This window comes from Dermochelys coriacea, chromosome 3, assembly GCF_009764565.3.
Source record: "Dermochelys coriacea isolate rDerCor1 chromosome 3, rDerCor1.pri.v4, whole genome shotgun sequence".
NCBI lineage: Eukaryota > Metazoa > Chordata > Testudines > Dermochelyidae > Dermochelys > Dermochelys coriacea.
Window position 1 is genome coordinate 68,170,424 of NC_050070.1, and position 17,770 is coordinate 68,188,193.

General features: G+C 40.7%; 1 protein-coding gene across 1 annotated transcript in view; it reads left to right on the plus strand.

Moving 5' to 3' along the window:
* Positions 1–17,770, plus strand: part of ORC3 (origin recognition complex subunit 3) — an 82,018-nt gene that overhangs the window by 39,637 nt on the left and 24,611 nt on the right. The window contains 2 exon segments of the mRNA XM_038394738.2: positions 8,592–8,708; positions 9,634–9,713. Of these exon segments, the coding sequence (XP_038250666.1) occupies positions 8,592–8,708; positions 9,634–9,713 (197 nt within the window).

The window sequence follows — 17,770 nt, forward strand, 5'->3', positions numbered from 1 at the left end:
ATCCTGTACTCGTTTTGAGTATGCTCTTTCCTAGAGAGCACCTAGGCTGCCATAAAATCCAAGGATCAGCATTTCTGTTAATTGCCTAAATCTGCATTTTTAGTTTTCCGACTAGTTTTAAACATTTTTAAACCTTTTCAACCAATTTTTAAACCTCTTCATTTTAACATGCTTTTGCCAGTCAGTGTGAGTGAGGCTAAATCATGTTAAAATATATTGAATAAAGTCTTCAAGATTACAAGCGCATAAGGGAGAAACAAGGTTGTACTTGTAAGCTAACTATATCTTCAGGCTGCTAGCAGAACATTTGAGGGGATATAATGTGTTTCTCTAAAACATTTTTATATGGACTTTTGAAGACATTACCATGCCTTAGTGAAGGCCTTATACTGCTTTCCCTGACTGAGTGACGTTTGATCTGTTCAGCACCTTTGGGCTGATATCACATCTCATTCCAAAGTTAAGTTATTAATTATTTGTATTAATATAGCACCTAAAGGCCCCAGTGATAGACCAGTACTCCATTGTGTTATGTTTGTACAGACACAGAACAAAAAGATGACACCTGCCCCAAAGAGCTTACAATCTAAGTATGAGACAGGAGACGGGGGAGTACAAGGAAATATTGAGACTCATACTCATGAAACCACAGGATATTCATGAGACCACAGCACGATAGGCCGTGAAAACTGTTAAGATTTTTTTAGCCTTCTTGGCAAAGGAGAGTTTTAAGTAGGGTTTTGAAGGTGGATAATAAGGTAGCTTTGCAGCTGTTTATGGGAGCTCCTCAAAGGTATGAGGGGCAGCATGGGAGAAAGCACAAAGTCGCTTGTTTGAAAATTTAGCAAGTGGGCAATGAAAGCTGGCATCATGGGCCAGTTGAAGGTGGGGATGAGAGATCATCAGTAGGGTGGGGATAGGCCATGAAGAAGCTTGAAAGTGAAGACAAGCAGCTTATGTCTGGTGTGATGATAAAGAAAAGGAAATGAGTGGAGGAATCTAAAGAGAGAAGTAACACAACCAGTGCAACAAGCTAGAAAAATGACCTATGCAGCACCATTCTGGATGGCTATGAGCAGGGTAAGATTGCATTTGTCCTGACCAAAGAGAGGGATATGAACTAATCAAGATTAGAAATGATGAGAGGATGGACAAGAATTTTAGCTGTGTGGATGAATAGGAAAGGCCATGTCTTAAAGATGTTATGGAGATAGCAAAATTTAAACATAGCCTGGATGTAAGGACCTAGACTGAGGTCTAAGTTGAAGATGATGCACAGACTATGGGCCTGAGTGACAGGCAAGTGGTTTTTTACAGTGATAGAAAAAGGAGATGTGGATGGAGGATTAAGAACTTTATTTTAGCAATGTTGAGCTTGAGATGACAACTAGACATCCAAAAGGAGACATCAGAAGCCAGAGGGACAGGACAAGATTTTAATTTGCACAGAAGGTGACACATGCAGAGTAGAGAGACAGATCTGGAGTAGAGATCTATAGCCATCAGCATGGAGATGCATCGGAGGTTGAATTTGTGTTTGCGGAGATAAAGCTTAGAGGGAGGGTAGAAGACAAAGGGACTGAGGACAGCCCTGTGGAACTCCCACAGAAAGTTGGAGGGCATTTGAGGAGGATTCTCCAAAGCATGTGCGGAAGGAGTGATTAGAGATATAGAAGAAGAACCGAGAGAGGACAGAGTCATGGAAGCCGCCGAGGGAGGACAAGATTTCAAGGAGGACATGGTTGCCAGTGTTGAAGGCAGCTCACTTGTCAAGGAGGATGAGATGGAGTACTGGTTCTGAGCTTTGACCAGGGAGAGGTCATTAGAGACTTTAACAAACTGGTTTAACGTAGTACAAGGGGCAAAAACTGGATTGGAGGGTCTAGGATGGAATTGGAGGAGAGGAATACTGGACAGTGCTTGTAGATGACATGTTTAGTGAATTTAGAGAAGAAAGGGAGATGCAGCAATAGTTGGAGAGGCAAGTGGAGTCAAGTCCAGTGGTACAGAGATTGTATTTGAAAGGAAAGAGACAGAGGAGAGTGAGAGGTTAAAGAGAACAGTTAAGGCAGTGAGTACGATCAGGGGATGGAATGGGATTGGGTAACTGGGGCAAGTGGAGGGGTTAGAGGAGGATAGCAGGCAAGAAACTTCTGCATTGCATCTGTGATGAGAGGACAGAATTGTAGGAGGCATGCTAAGGGGAGGGGGAAGTTCCCTGTCATATTTTGTCGGTTTTCTCTTGGAAGAAAGCAGCAAAATCCTGTGCAGAGAACAGAAATGGAGGAAGGAAAGCCTTGAGGAATGAGTTAAAGGTGGTGAAAAGGTGACTGAAATTGCAGGCTTGGGATTCTGTTAAATTGGAGTAATAGAGCTGTTTAGCTAAGAAGATGGCAAATATGAGAGTAGTGAACATATCTGTACTGGAGGAAGTCAGCCTGGTCACAGGATTTCTGCCAGAGATGCTCTGCAGTGTAAGAGCAGAAGAAGCAGATGTTTTGGGTGAGTCAGACACTGTGAAGGGAGAGAGGGGCAAAAGCAAGTGGAGAAGAGTGAAGCATGCAGCGAATAAACAACTCTATTGGTGGAAGAGGGCAGGGTGCAGAGGGCTGAGAGTAATCATCACTGTTCATGGATGAAGTCACTGAAAGGCTGAATGACAAGATGGGAAGAAGGGCTCATGAGTGACACTGAAAAAGACCAGGTGATGATCCAAGAAAGGGAACTCAGCAACAGAAAGATCAGAGAGAGAGAGAGAGAGAGAGAGGAGTGCTTGGTGAAGACGAACTCAAGGAAATGGCCTTTTTGATGAGTGGGAGAGTTGAAAGAATGCTGCAGGTAAATGAAGAGATGAGGACAAGAAACAGGTAGCTAAGGGGTCAGGTGGGTTATCAACATGGAAGCTGAAGTCGCAGAGGATGATGTGGGAGATTGTCAGGAGAGGAAGAGAGAGAGCCAGGAGTCAAAAACAGAAAGGAAGACTGATGGGGAGACTATAGAAGAAGGAAATTCAGAGAGGCCTATCAAAGTTTGGTGAATGGGCAGCATGATGGCTGATGAAATTCAGTGTTGATAAATGTAAGTTAGTGCATATCAGAAGTAATAATTGAACTATTCATGCCTATTGCTGGGTTCTAAATCAACTGCAATCACTTGGGGGGTGTAGCTGGGGGAGGTCTGTTCCTCTGTGTACAGCTGTGTGTGTGTGTGTGTGGGGAGGGGAAATCAACCAAACAAAAATAGAAGATGTATAAAGAATGAAATCAAGAGTAATACTGCAAATATTATAATGACTTTATATAAAATTATGATAGTACCTTTACTTGGAATACTGTGTTCAGCTGTGGTCATCCCATCTGAAAAAAGACAGCAGGGTTTTGGAGGAAGGCAATAAAAATGATTGTTGCTTTTGAAAGAGTCCCTTCTGAAAAGAGATTGAAAAAGCTGTTACTGTTTAGTTTAGAGACGGGATGGATTAGAGGGGTCATGACAGAGAGAAACAAAATAACCAATGGGTTGAGGAGATAAATCATACGCTCCTATTTATCCTTTCCTATAACACAAGAGCAGGGGGACATTCAATTCAATTGAAAGCAATACATTTAAAATTGATAAAAGGAAATACTTAACTAACCTGTGAAAATTACTGCCGCAAATATAACTGGAAAATGATTTAGATGTTCGTATGGTTCATGAAAACATCCACATTATATGAGATAGGATTATAAAAATAGAAAGAGGAACTCTCTCCGGCTTTGGAGCTACTAACTACACAGTTAATAAATTTCTTCTATGGTAAGGTTATCCACTCTGGAGTTTCTTGTATCTTCCTTTGAAAGATCAGGTACCAGACATTGTTAGAGACAAGATACTGGATTAGATGGACCATTGATCTGGTTCATTATGGCCATTATCTAAGTTTCCAAGTTGCCTGCTTGAAAGTTGAGGAGTATCTCTGCAGTTTCATATAAGCCTCCCTGGATTTATAAAATCTGGACTTTATTATTGGTCACTTTTTTCCTGAAAATTTGATGTGTGACAGATAGTAGAAGTCTGATAACCAGAGAGTGAGATGGCTTTCACAGAGCCAAAAGATACATATCTTTTTTTTTTTTGTATTCTGAATGCAGTCATGGAATACAGAATTGGAATTAGCTAGTCAGCTGTCTCTTAAGGAGAAATTCTTAAAGCAGAAAGAGTGAACCTATTTATTTATAATGATTTCACATTTTATTGTGATCTGTTGTATTAGTATTTCTGCAGTGGAATAAGAGAGGAAGTTTTCTTGGTAAACAAACCAAGAGGTAGCAGATCACAATCCCATTGCTGTGAAACCTGGCAACTTGTGCAATACTTCCAAGAAAGTGATATCCATTTGACAACAATCCATATTCTAGCAGCCATGAAATGCCAAGCAGAAGTCCTTGGAATGATAAAGATCTTCCTTCATGAATGGGAATTGAAACAACCAGTCTCAGAGATGAAACATCTGATCAATCACATATCTGTTTGCCACCACGTATAATTCCAAGCTAGAAAGTTTTTGACAAGCAATCCTTCAGAAGTCGGGAAGATATTATTCTGATTGATTTCTCTCTGTACTACTGATTCTAAGATCTCAAACTAAAACAGTTTGGAAAACAGATAGCTTCTATAATCCCACACTGACGTAGAAGATAGTGAATTGTTACAGTTAAATTCATCTTGCCAATAGCTCTTCTCCCTCCTCCCCCTGTAAAATAACCAACCATTACTGCAATAACCTCTTCTGCAGATGGGCTGCTGCTGAGAGGAGGAATCTAAACATATAAATTCTCTGACAGAGTATTACTTATTCTGCAGTCAGGATCTATAAAGTCAGTGTGTAGCCAAGTGAATGATTTTTCTTTCTACAATTCACAGAGGAGTTAAAAACAATAAATCCCCCTATGCTTTCTAGCTGACAGAACTTTCTATTCTGCCCTTCAAATAAGGTTTATTATATGTTGCTTATGTCCCATTTGAGCATTCTACAAATAGATTGAAAAGTATAAGACAAAGGAAGCATCAATTTTAATATTGAATGTCCAAAAAGACTTAAACTGAGTTTCATCATAAACACCATTTAACTATCTTGGGATTTAGGACTCTTCCACAGATCAAAAACCCCCTTCATGTCCATAATATTTAAGTTCATCTTTCTCTCCTGGAAAACAAGATTCATAATAACTATAACCTCTGCTAGAAGGTTGGGGAGGTGCAACCAATAACACTGGCTCATCAATAATTTTCCCACTGTTTCCTCGTCTTACAAAACATCTAGCTTGCAGAAAACTAGTCCCAACTTTCTTCATTTGGGAAGTATCTTATTTTATTTAAAGATTGAAATGCAATTACATTAAATAGTTTTTTGTGGGTTTTTTTTGTTTATTTTTAAATTCTGGCATAAGTGAAGGATATGATCTCATACTAGACAATCCTTCCAGAATGGAGTGGAATGAAACTATTTTGTTTTAAGACATCTGCTAATGAAATGCCAGCTTCCTCGTCTGTGTACTAAGAAAATAGGCATCCAAATCACAGTAGTGCAAATGTTTAATCTCAATCTAGTCATTGCCCCATTGCTCTGTTTCCTTAATAGCAGAAAGGACATTATGAACTTATTGTCCATCAAATAAAAAAAAACTGTCATGTATCAGATGGAAAGGATTTGGCTTTAGGTCCATCAGCCACAAGGCACTGCTTATTAAAGTTATAGCAATGCCAAGGAGCTATGTGGCACTAGGGAAAAAAATCAGAGCTACTTTTGGATGTTCTTTCATCTACAATGTTGATTTCTCTTACCCAAATATGTAATTTTGGAATGAAGAAAAGAACCCAAGACCAAAATCATTTTGAAAGTTTGAATGAAAACAGAACAATTTATTTTAGCACTGCGCTTTTCAAAATCACCCCACATTGTTTCAGTGGTGTTGTGGCTCTAAACCCTGTGACATACTTTTGAATTGAATCAAATCTTTTCCAGTACCCAGAGGTGCTTGAATCAATGGTATTTAATTCTTACTCCATTTCTGTTTTTTGCATTCGTATTTCTAGTTTAGACTCCCAGCTTCAGTGTTAAATTGCTTAGTCTTAGGAAAATAACACTATTAATAGTTGTTATAACAGAATAACACCCCCCCCCCAACAAAAAAAAAGTATCAGCAAAGCCTTTATTTATCAAGCGGAACTCTGACACTGTTATCTAGGGTGAGATTTTGGCATCCTTATACCAAGATCTTGAGGAGTAAGGTTCATCGCACTGTGAGTAAGGGTGGCAGAAACTGGCCAGTAGTAATTAAATCCATTCAGATTATGTGTGAGTATCCTTATGATATGCACCTGATATTTTATTTGGCAATGTTTACTTTTACCCAAAAATGCATTTCCTTTGTATTTATCATTCTGAACGGAATTAATTTACGATTGAATTAATGAAATGCTTTCCCATCTTGTAGAACTGTGCTATTTATGCAGAGGCCGTGGGGATTATATGCCAATTTCTGTAAACTGAGAGCAGAATTTTGAAAATACCATCTTAATTTTTCTGAGGTTTTGTATTGGGCATTTTGTTAGCCATCTGCTCTAATCAGTTTCACAACCTGCATATCTGATAAATGAGAGAGAGATGTCTTATATGTTCAACAAAATACAAGGGCACACATGTATGGAATAAGTCTGCTTTTAGCCATCCATATAAAGGAACCAAGTAGATGATGAGAGACTAGTTATAAGTTTACGCTGTGGTTGAGATCCTCAGCCCTGCTGTGGTTCTTTTATTCCAGGTAAAAGGGCCACAGCAGCATAAAAGGGACCCTAAAAGCTCTGTATGTAGCCAGGGAAGGATTCCTCTAGCTCAGGCACTTCATAAGATTTCCATGAGGCTGCTTTCCAAAGACTCCTCTGCAAGCTCTAGCACAGCGGATGTGCTGGGGACAGGATGGGCATGTTACGGACAATGTTGCAATGCACAGCACTGTGAGGATTCGAGGCTGTGCTGTGGCCCACCCTTAGGGCAACCTGGGGAAAATGCATAATTTAGACAGACACCAAGGGCTATCTAAGGAACACGGTGGGCCTTCCCATCCCTGAGAGCAACCCAGGATAAGGAGGGCAGAAAGATGACTTAAAGCTACCGGAGTCTTATCTGCCCTAGACTTCTATTAGCACAGAATCTCACCCTAGATGCAGAAACAGAACTATGACTTTTTTGTTCATTCACAACTGATGTCCTTCCAGACTGTGTGTGTTATAAATCCAAGTGCTGCATAAGTTATCTATATTATTTTCAGTCTTTACAATGGAGCGAATGCTGTTTATTTACATTTTTTCAAATATAAGTACACTGGACCCTTGCTAGAACACAGGATTTGGGATCCATGTGCTGTACCACATTAACGCAGGGACCGCGTTAAAATGAATTCCACTTAAAGTAATTAAATTTGGGATCCATGGCCACAACCACGTTGTATGCGAATTTGCACTATATAGACGTGCATTCTAGCGAGGGTCCGCTGTACTTCGGTTTTGTTGTGCAGAGAAGCTTTTGCCTTAATTACTGTTACTTTCAGTTGAGCTAGCAAGTGCAGGGAGAATATATCTCTTTTCACCTGGACTTCTTAATTCAAAGTTGAGAAACTATTTAGGAGTTGAAAAGCGGAAAAGCTTGTTTACCTCTTTCAGTCTATGAATAAAAAACAGCTGGTGAGGATAAGATCAACTGATTCTAAAAACTTGAAGGACATAAGATAGATTTTCAAAGGTATCAAGGCACCTAAAAATGCAGAGGCACCTAATGGGATTTTCAAAAGTGCTTAAGTAGGTCCAGTGCGTACCTCTCATTGATTTCAGTGGGAATTAGGCATGTAAACTGCTCAGGCACTTCGGAACATCTCTTTGTCTCTAAATACCTTTTTCTGGTCACCATGAGCCAGGTTTTCAATCTGTGAAGTCATTAGCTACATTTAATATTTCCTTTGTTTTAATAAATCAGTTTTAAATTAAACTGCTGTTTTCTGTTAATTTTTAATTGAATTCCAATTTCTGTCCAAATGCAACTTGACACAAAGCATGAGTAAGACATTATCATCTAGTAAATAGGAAATACATCATTCACCATTTTCTAACATCATAAAAATCTGAAAAATTAAGAATCTAAATAAATGTATTTTGAGCCATATAATTGCTTAAATAAATGTGTGTAGATACAGTTTGTCCTGCTGATTAGCAAAAAGAAATACCAAATCGACTGTAAAGACCATATTTAGTTTCAAACCAACGTTTTAATGATTATATCAACCAATGAGAATGAATCTTTCTTTAGGAAAATAACTAAAAAGGTACAAATGTGAAATAAGATTGAAATCAATTATTTAAATCAAGATTTTCTGCTTGCTGATTTAAATGATGATTAAAATCACTTTAATGTAAATCAGTCCTTCCTAGTTTGGGAGAACTTTAGAGTTCCCTTAAAATATTTTTTGTGTTTTAAAAGATATTTTGTGATTATTTCATACTGCTTTGTTCTCGTGGATGTTGAGCTATTTTGTTAAACTGTTATTCTGTCATTTTAGGAAGTAACACAGACATTACTGGAAGACTTGCATATTTACCATGAGAATTATTTCCCAGTTCTGAGATGTCTTCATGTTTTCACAACTTCCCTTCCAAAGTACCCTTTGGGAAAACAGGTGAAGTACCATCATTCCCTGGACCTCTTTTGTTTCATGGTTGACATCTTTACAAATTTCAAGTCCACTCCCTCTTTTCCCTCAGCACCCTTCCCACATACAGTCAGATATTTTTTGTCTTTATTATGGAGTGGGGGAACAGCACATCATTTCTTTAACAATGCCTGTCATACTCTGTTGTAAGTAAACAGCAGAGGGCTTGTAGGGAGAAGCAAATGCACAGAATCGCCAGTGCCTCTATGATGTGTTTGGCTTTTATGCATCTGGATTTCTCATATGCCGTACAGACAATTTTCCATTCCTCCTATCATCAATCAAGTAGTTGCCTAATGGTTGGATTCAGATGAGAATTGACATCCTTTTGGCAGGAACAACATAGCAGTGATGGGACAGCCATGGGTATTCTTAGTAGTTAGTTGTATATTGACTTGTGTTAGAGCTCTCGTGTGACCAAACTCAACTTCTCATACCAAGCAGTTATTTTGCCCCACATTCTCCTATTAATGCTGCAGAACATTCCAGGATGTGCATTTCCCCATTGATTCTAGATGCATCAGATACACTGTTACTAGATGTGGATCTTAGCTGTGAATTCATTCTGAACTTTCCTAATGTTTGGGAATATTTGAATCAAAGGTTTTGATTCAGGTTCATTTCTAATCCCTGCATTCCAATTACCTGAATGGACTCTGTTAAAACATAGTGCTGAGTGGCAAGCATATTTTTGCCACAGTGAGGGCCTACTCCCAAGAGGTGATGAATGCCTTCACCTCAGATTGCAGTCAGTGAGAGTTGAGAGCACTCAGCTCCTCACAGGCTCACTCTTTGAATGAGTCAGTCATTATTTTGAAAAGTGAATGTAAAACCAACCCATTACTTGTTTTGTAAAACATTGTATTCCCATTACTCATGTACTGGTTTACAGATCAGAGAGCTGCACTGTGCATGTTTGGGAAAGAGAGTGTGGGAAACAGATGAATATGGGTCAGCTGTTCAATTACTGAGGTAATGTTTCTCCTTTTCATTTTCTTGTTTTGTTTTAGACATGTAGAATATCTTCCATCTGTTTCTCTAGAATTTTACGTTTAGAATGCTGATGGACAAGAAGTTTTGCAATGGACTACATTATTGATTGATTGAAAATATAATTGGCTATCATTTTAAATTTGCATGCCTGTTCTTTTCAGTGGAACTGCCAGAAGCTATTTAAGGCTAGATTCTGATATCTTTCCCTCATGGTGATTTCTCCCTAAGTAGTCCTACTGAAATCATTGAGACTACTCAACATGAATGAGAGTATCAGAATCTGCCCTTTGGTAATTTCTTTGGCATATTTGTTTAAATGATGGTGTTCTTTTTTTTTTTAATGTATTATATCTTCATAATTTGATTAATAGAATTGTTGCACTCTTTTGTGATACTCCTTTTGTTAACAGTCAAGAATCATTATCAGTGGTGTTTGCAGTGATATTGTAGCCATGTTGGTCCCAGAATATTAGAAAGAAAAGGTGGGTGAGATAATATCTTCTATTGTACCAACTTCTGTTGGTGAAAAGTGTTTGAGCTATGCTACCCCTCTGCCATTTCAAGTCAGCAGCCAGGTTCAATATCTGGAGATTCCTCTTAATACTACAGAAGGGAACTGGTTCTAGCCCCCACCCAATAATCTGGGAAAACGGAACACCACCACTGGGCATCTCTATGAGACTGTACTTCCCCACTGTCAATCACTGAGCCTGTGTATAGCAAAAGAAAATTCTTATTCAAAGGGAAAGGGAACCCAGCATTAATTTGGGGGAAACACTTCAACCATGATTCAAAAGCATGTAACCGGAAGCAAACACCCACCCCACAGTACATTGGGCAGCGTCCTTTACCTCAGTATCCCACCCTGTGGTATGAAAGTCCAATGAACGAATGGGCCTTTAACATGCCACTCCCATTTACCTCCGCTGCACCCCACTCACAATGGTTGTGCTTGGTCACTGAAGACCCAGAGTTCAGAGGTGGGTTCACTTCCCATCCCTGAAAGGATGCCTCTGCTGCTGCATGTACACCTGTCTCACTGTTGCCGAGTCCCCCTGCGCAGGACTGGGATCCTGTGGGGTCCCGCAGGGCCCACTGCCATAATAATGGGAGCGGGACAGGAGTCGGATTAAAAATAGTCCCGCGCAGGGCTCTAGCTGTCACCTCTGCCACTATTATCACTGCTGCTGCTTGCTGTCACGTCTCTTACGTTCTGAGACTCAATCATTTAGCCCAGCTCTTAGTGATTTCACTGAAGAACTCTCTAGCTTGAAAGCTAGTTTCTTTCACAACAGAAGTTGGTACAAGAAAAGATATTACCTCATCCACCTTGTCTCTCAGTGCTGGCAAGCCAAATGCTCTGAAAGTTGCAATAATGTGTTCCAAATGACCTGCTTATAGCTTTATTATTTTTCTTTATAGAATGCTTCACAGATTTGCATTTCATCTTTAGGGTGGCCCCTACATAATATTTTCTTTAGCATTTTAACTTCAGAAAAGGTTCCACCAAATCAAGCTTTCCTGTTGACTAGCAGTGTTTAAAATAGAAACAACATCAAAGTCAATTTTTGAAAAGATATGACATGGTTGCCACCTTACAGTTACAAACATTTGTGCAAATGTTCTTTATGATGGCAGGTGATTAGGTGCAAATATCATGAAATGCTCAGACAATAGGATTTCATGTTGCTGCTGGCACACAAAAAAGGAGCAGATAAGCATAGAGTTGGGGTATTTCCACTTACGGGATTTGGCACCTCTGACGTGGAGCTGTGAAACTGCATAGAAAAGCCATGTATTTTGAGGGGTGCAAGAGTTCTCTCCCACTAGGATGATGTCCTTCTCTCTGTACTTTGGAGTGACACAGTTCCTTTGCTGTCACTGCAGAGAACTGAATGGAATTCTCTCATGTCCACAAGCTAGTTAGCTTTTTACTATTAGTTACTGTAGGAATCAGAATATCGGCAGTCATGCCTTGTAGTCAGTCAGGGGAGAGAAACTGGAGCCAGCGGTTGCATCTTGAGACAGAGTCCAAAGTCAAGTGAAGGGCTGAAGTCAGAATCAGACTTGGAAGACCAGGGGCCAACCTGGAGTTGGAGTAAGGAGTTAAACCAGGGGGCAAAGCCGGCATTGGGTAGGGTGAAGGAGCAGGGACTTGGAGCAAGAAAAGTGGGAACCAGGGACAGAGGCAGTTCTGGGATAAGGTGGACAGGAGCAGGCAGAAGTATAGGGCACAGGAGTCAAGCAAGAAGGCAGGGTCCGAAGTGGCAGGCAGAGATTTATTTAGTTGCTTGGACGATGACTTGTGCCTTCTTCTGACTTAAGTAGTGCAACTGAGCCAATTGGTGGGGCCAGATGACTCACCCAATCAGGAGCTTCATGGGCAGAACCTTTGATGAGCTCGAACTCCTTTAGCCCCCTTCTCCACTGGTTCCAGTTAGCTGCTGGGTGGCAGCCCAAAGGTGAGACCTGCCATCCCTCATAGTTACTTCTTTACAATTCTATAGTATAGTTAGAGTATCTGGAGCCACTTGCCTTGGGTTGTATGAGCTATGCTGGGTCCCAAACTTCAGAGAGGCTTCAGCCATCTTTCCTGAGATGAGATGCACACATTTGGTGTGAAGTATGCCTGGGAGAGGCTCATATAACGTCTCAGTGCACTATTTGCCATTTCTTCACCCCTCAGATGAGGAAGTACAGAGACTTAAAACTGCAACTGCATTTGGCTACTTTAAACCTTCAACTGGACTGTTCTGAAACTCCTTTTGGAGTTGAGGTCTGTCTCTGTGCTGAGGTCTTCTGTGAAGAGTCCTGAAACACACCTTTCCACCCTTAATTTCAGCCCCCAGCTCCATCAAAACAGACTACTCTAGCAACACCATTACGTCCACACTGCTGTTGGCACCAAAAGCTCACACAGCACCATTAGAGTTGACACCAGTTAGTTCCAAGAGTGAGAGAAGTGCTTCCAGATCTCCTTGTAACCTGTTCTGGGGAAATGAAAGGAAAAGAGGAAGCATTCTGATTCACAAAAGGAGCCTGAGGAGAAAAAGAGGAGGTGGTATTGCTTTCCTCCTCCTCTGTTGCTTGTCACCTCCTGAAGTCTCATCTGCACTGGGCACACACGTCTCCTCAACTTGAGGTTCTGTACTTGAGTGATTTAGTCATCTCAACGGTGCAAATATCTCTAACACAGTTGATTTCCCTTCTCATGACTGAGGAACCTCTTTCAAAGCTTTTGGCTTGTCTCTGCTGCTTGACTATGCAGAAATATTTGTCATTGGTATAGATCCAGAACGTCCTTCAGGAGCATGGGATTCCCTCGAAACTGACACACAAGCTCTTACAATTTGCTCCAGAGAGCCTTAGCTATCTTCCCTTGCTGAAAGTTCCATTTCCCTGGAAAGATGCCAGGTACCCTGCTAATGTGGCTGTGCCTTCAGGACTCAGTGAAGGCTTTGCTCAGTGCTATCAAAATCAACAAAACCTATTTCAACACTGGTAATGCTGACACCAGTGTCCCTTGCAGCACTGGCGGCACCTCCTTTGGTGCCAAGAGCTTTCCCAGCACTGGTCTTCTCAGGCACCACTGCCTTCAAGTTTCAATAAGCACAGATCTGACCCGCACCATCAGTGCTGGCACGAGCATCATTGCCTCCTCAGAGAGTGGCATGTGTACGATGACTGGGAGGAGAGTCCTTCAGAGCAAGGGCAGCAGTCACCAGTCAAAGAATATACTGATGGTATGTCCTTTAAGGATCGAATTGGAACTTCATTTGTCTCTCCTGTAAATGAATAGAAGCAATTTCAGGAGCTGGTAGGGAGGATGGCTAATACCCTGTGTATATAAATCTCCCCACTGTATTTTCCGCTGCATGCATATGATGAAGTGAGCTGTAGCTCACGAAAGCTTATGCTCAAATAAATTTGTTAGTCTCTAAGATGCCACAAGTACTCCTTTTTCTTTTTGCAATACCCTGCAGTTACAGATGGGAATTTTGGCACCAGACACATCTAGATTCATAGATACTAAGGTCAGAAGGGACCACTCTGATCATCTAGTCCGACCTCCTGCACAGCGCAGGCCACAGAATCTCACCCACCCACTCCTATGAAAAACCTCACCCATGTCTGAGCTATTGAAGTCCTTAAATCATGGTTCAAAGACTTCAAGGAGCAGAGAAGCCTCCCTCAAGTCAACCATGCCCCATGCTACAGAGGAAGGCAAAAAACCTCCAGGGCCTCTCCAATCTGCCCTGGAGGAAAATTCCTTCCCGACCCCAAATATGGCAATGGGCAAGATTCACCAGCCAGATACCCAGGAAAGAATTTTCTATAGTAACTCAGATCCCATCCATCTCATATCCCATCTCAGGGGATTTGGCCTATTTACCCTGAATATATATTTGATAGCATCTGATCCTCTTTGTAATATCCTGGAATGGCAGACAAAAAACAAAATCACACTTCCTATTCTCCAAGGACTACTCAGTCCAGTAAAGGACATTTGGTGCTCTCCTGTGTCCTCACCATCAGTATATTTGGGGGGGGACTAATTGAATGTATCCTGTACTGTCGGCGGCACGCTTTTTAAAAAAAAAAAAAAAATTAATTAATTAATTAAATGGTTACGACATTCCTTGGCTAATTTCTATGTCAGTGTCTGCAGCCCAGGAATTATTTAAAAGTAACAGGGCATCTTTGTGTGCTCCCTTGGATAGAAAAGGGAGTAGACTGGATGCTATTGTAGAAAAGATTTATTCTTCTACTTCCATGGGTTTCTGTGTGGCAAACTATCAAGCTGTCATGCCCGATATAAGTATGTGTTATGACTTCTCATTAACATTATACTGGACACCTTGGACGAAAAGAAGGAATCTGCTAAGAGCTATGAAATCTGTTGCTTGACCTATTGGTTAAGTGGTGTTAGAGTTTCCAGTGAACATTACATCATTTGACAGGGTTCAGTTGCTTTGAGATGGGCCACAGTGTTACACTGGCGTCTTCACTCCCAAACTAACTGTATGTGGGAAGAGACGCGCACACTTAGGGAAGAACTTCTGAATTTGTGATAGTTTTATTAGCAATCAGCAACAATCAGCAATATCACAAACACTACAATGTAGCAAAATAGACAGGGATAATACAAGCATCAAAACTTGCATACTCACATCATCATCATCTGCTGGGAATCCCCATAGAAGCTAGAATGACCCATGAGTGGTTCTTGGCCGACAGGTTCTAAGAAATCACCCAGGATCACCCATGGGTGAGTGCCAGTTTTTCTCAGAGGTTATGGGGATGCTTACTATGTCCAATGCATATTCACTAGGGATTTCAGCCTCTTTTCTTTATCTGTATTTCCTCACCCTACTAACGTTGTGGTGCCCTTCTCCTGTAGGTTACTTTGTCTTTTACTTTGAGCTTATTAGCGTATACATCATTTAGTTACCTTGGCATTGTTGTATGCAAATCGGCAGATGTCCAAACTTAAAATATCTAAAGCTGGTATAAACTGGCATCTTGTGGTTATCTGTCAGCAGTGTAGCAACACTTGCTTTTAACAGCATTCTGTCTTGTGATATAGGATCATTTACTGGTTAGTTGGGTATGTCTAGTGTTTAAGCCTTGGGCCTTAGTTTGGCTTAGCTATTGCCTTTACAGGCTTGAGAATGTAGGCTTTTACGTTACGCCACACCTGTACCTTAGTGTATGCCCCTATATGTATAATAACATAGCTGACTACAGGTCACCTCCCCTCCCCTCGATGGAGTGATTTGCTAATGAACCCTTTCACACTATTTTGGGTCTTAACAACATATACCATCCACATGGAGACGCTATATTGGCTGTTATGGATGGATAGGAATGTTCATGTATGTGGTATACTGCTGCTGGTTGCCTGGACACACACTGTGGTTCCTTAGTTTGGGTTACCTGAGGTTAATTGGTCACCTCCTTCGAGATAATAGGATTCTGAATGGAGACAGTCTGGGGTTGGCTTTCTAGGAGAAGTTTTTGGGGGAGTGCTTAATACCTTTTGCTTAGACCTCTGATTTTACAATGCATACAACACAATATAACAAAGATTACTCCAGTTGCACTACAAATTCATCTGTTCAGTACAATCTCCATCCATAGAGGTATAGTCAACACCTAATCACCTACATCCATTAACCTGGTGAGTATTTGTCCTGCCTCGGTTACTTCCTTACTAATTTTTATCAAGTGTGAATCTTTATACTTCATTAATTTAGCTTAAATTTAAATTAAGAGGGGCAATATGAAGCTGCAACATTGGTGTGCTCTGTCAGACTAGATCCTGATATTCTGGTTTAGCAGTGAAAACTGCTTCATTTTTTAAAACAGGTACTGGGGAAACTGCCATATTTCCAATTAATATATGCACCTTTGGATAAAACCAGAAATTTTTAGGGTTTGTCTACGCTACCGTGTGGGGTCGATTTGTTATACCAATAAAATAAAAACCTGCAGGATCTCATTAAAGAGGATAAGACAAAGTGTCACATTTATTGTGAATACAAAACGAATCATAGTAGGCAGTCAGTTATAGCTATAAGAAAAGGAGTACTTGTGGCACCTTAGAGACTAACACATTTATTTAGCTCACGAAAGCTTATGCTCAAATAAATGTTAGTCTCTAAGGTGCCACAAGTACTCCTTTTCTTTTTGCGAATACAGACTAACACGGCTGCTACTCTGAAACCAGTTATAGCTATAACATTTCATTCAGTTTCACATTCATTCGCACGTTTGTTCATACACACACACAGGTTCTGCAGCTGCTGTATAGTTACCAGTCCTGAATGTAGCTTGAGTTCATGGCTTGGGTTCGTAGCTTGTGGCGACTAACTGGCCAGGAAAGCTGAGCACAGGGAAGAGCTGGGTCTCTGTTGGGCATGCACTGATGCCCTTCCATGTTGGCAGCAGAATGTTACCCTTCAAAGTCTTCCATTTCACCCATCCTTTTTGTAGGTATAGGTCTTGCTGTGTCACGCTGCCTCTGGGTTCAGTATGATTGATCACCCGTCAATTGCAGACATGACTTTCAGTCTAGGACCTGGCTTTGATGTTTCTTCAATTGTACTTTTGTTCTTTTCTTTTGAGGGTGGACTACTCTTACTTTGTCAGGGCTGTTGTCTGCATCTTCAGCCCCTGGGTGTTTACACTTTATTTCATCAGGACAGGCTGGGGCTGGAGGTTGATTCCATCATCTATACATACCTCATTCACATATCTAAACTAAACTAATAAGATTTCAGCAGGATTTTGCAAAAATGAAGGTTGCAGCAAGCTTTTACAAAATAAAGTGAGCATTTTAAAATGGAGTTTGGGACAAGTTAAAATGGGGTTTGAGTTACAGTATGGACAAGTGTAAGGAATGGCAAACAGTGAACAGAAGTTACAATGTTGAAACGGTGTAAGTTTCAGCAATTTAAGCAGCAACTGGATTAAAAGCGAAACTCAATTAGCCAGTTATTGGGGTAACCGGTTTTATGAATTAATGTTTCATTCATAAAACTTTGCTTATGAAGTTATATTAATAAAGTGAATAATTAAAAACAATTTCATTGATCAGTTCTACAGATTTAAGATACGCAACTTCAGCTACATGAATAGCGTAGCTGAAGTTGACATACTTAGATCTACTTGCCGTAGTGTCTTCACTGTTTTCACTGGTAAGTCGACAACTGACTATCTCCCGTTGACTCTGCTTGCGCTTTTCGTTCTGATGGAGTACCGGAGTTGATGAGAGAGCATTCAGCAGTTGATTGATTGCTGCCTGCTGATGCGGCAGGTAGTGTAGACAAGCCCTTAGTCACGACCTTGCACTCTGACCAGGATGATATTTTTGATGGTTGATCACTACACAATATTGGCCATCTCCACCAGAGGTCACCCTTTCTGTGGGAGCGTGGTCATCTTATGACACCGCCGATGATTGTTCCATAGTTGGTACCCTTCCTTCTGGCCACACAGCGGCATGTCTGCCACAAACACATTATACCTGCAGA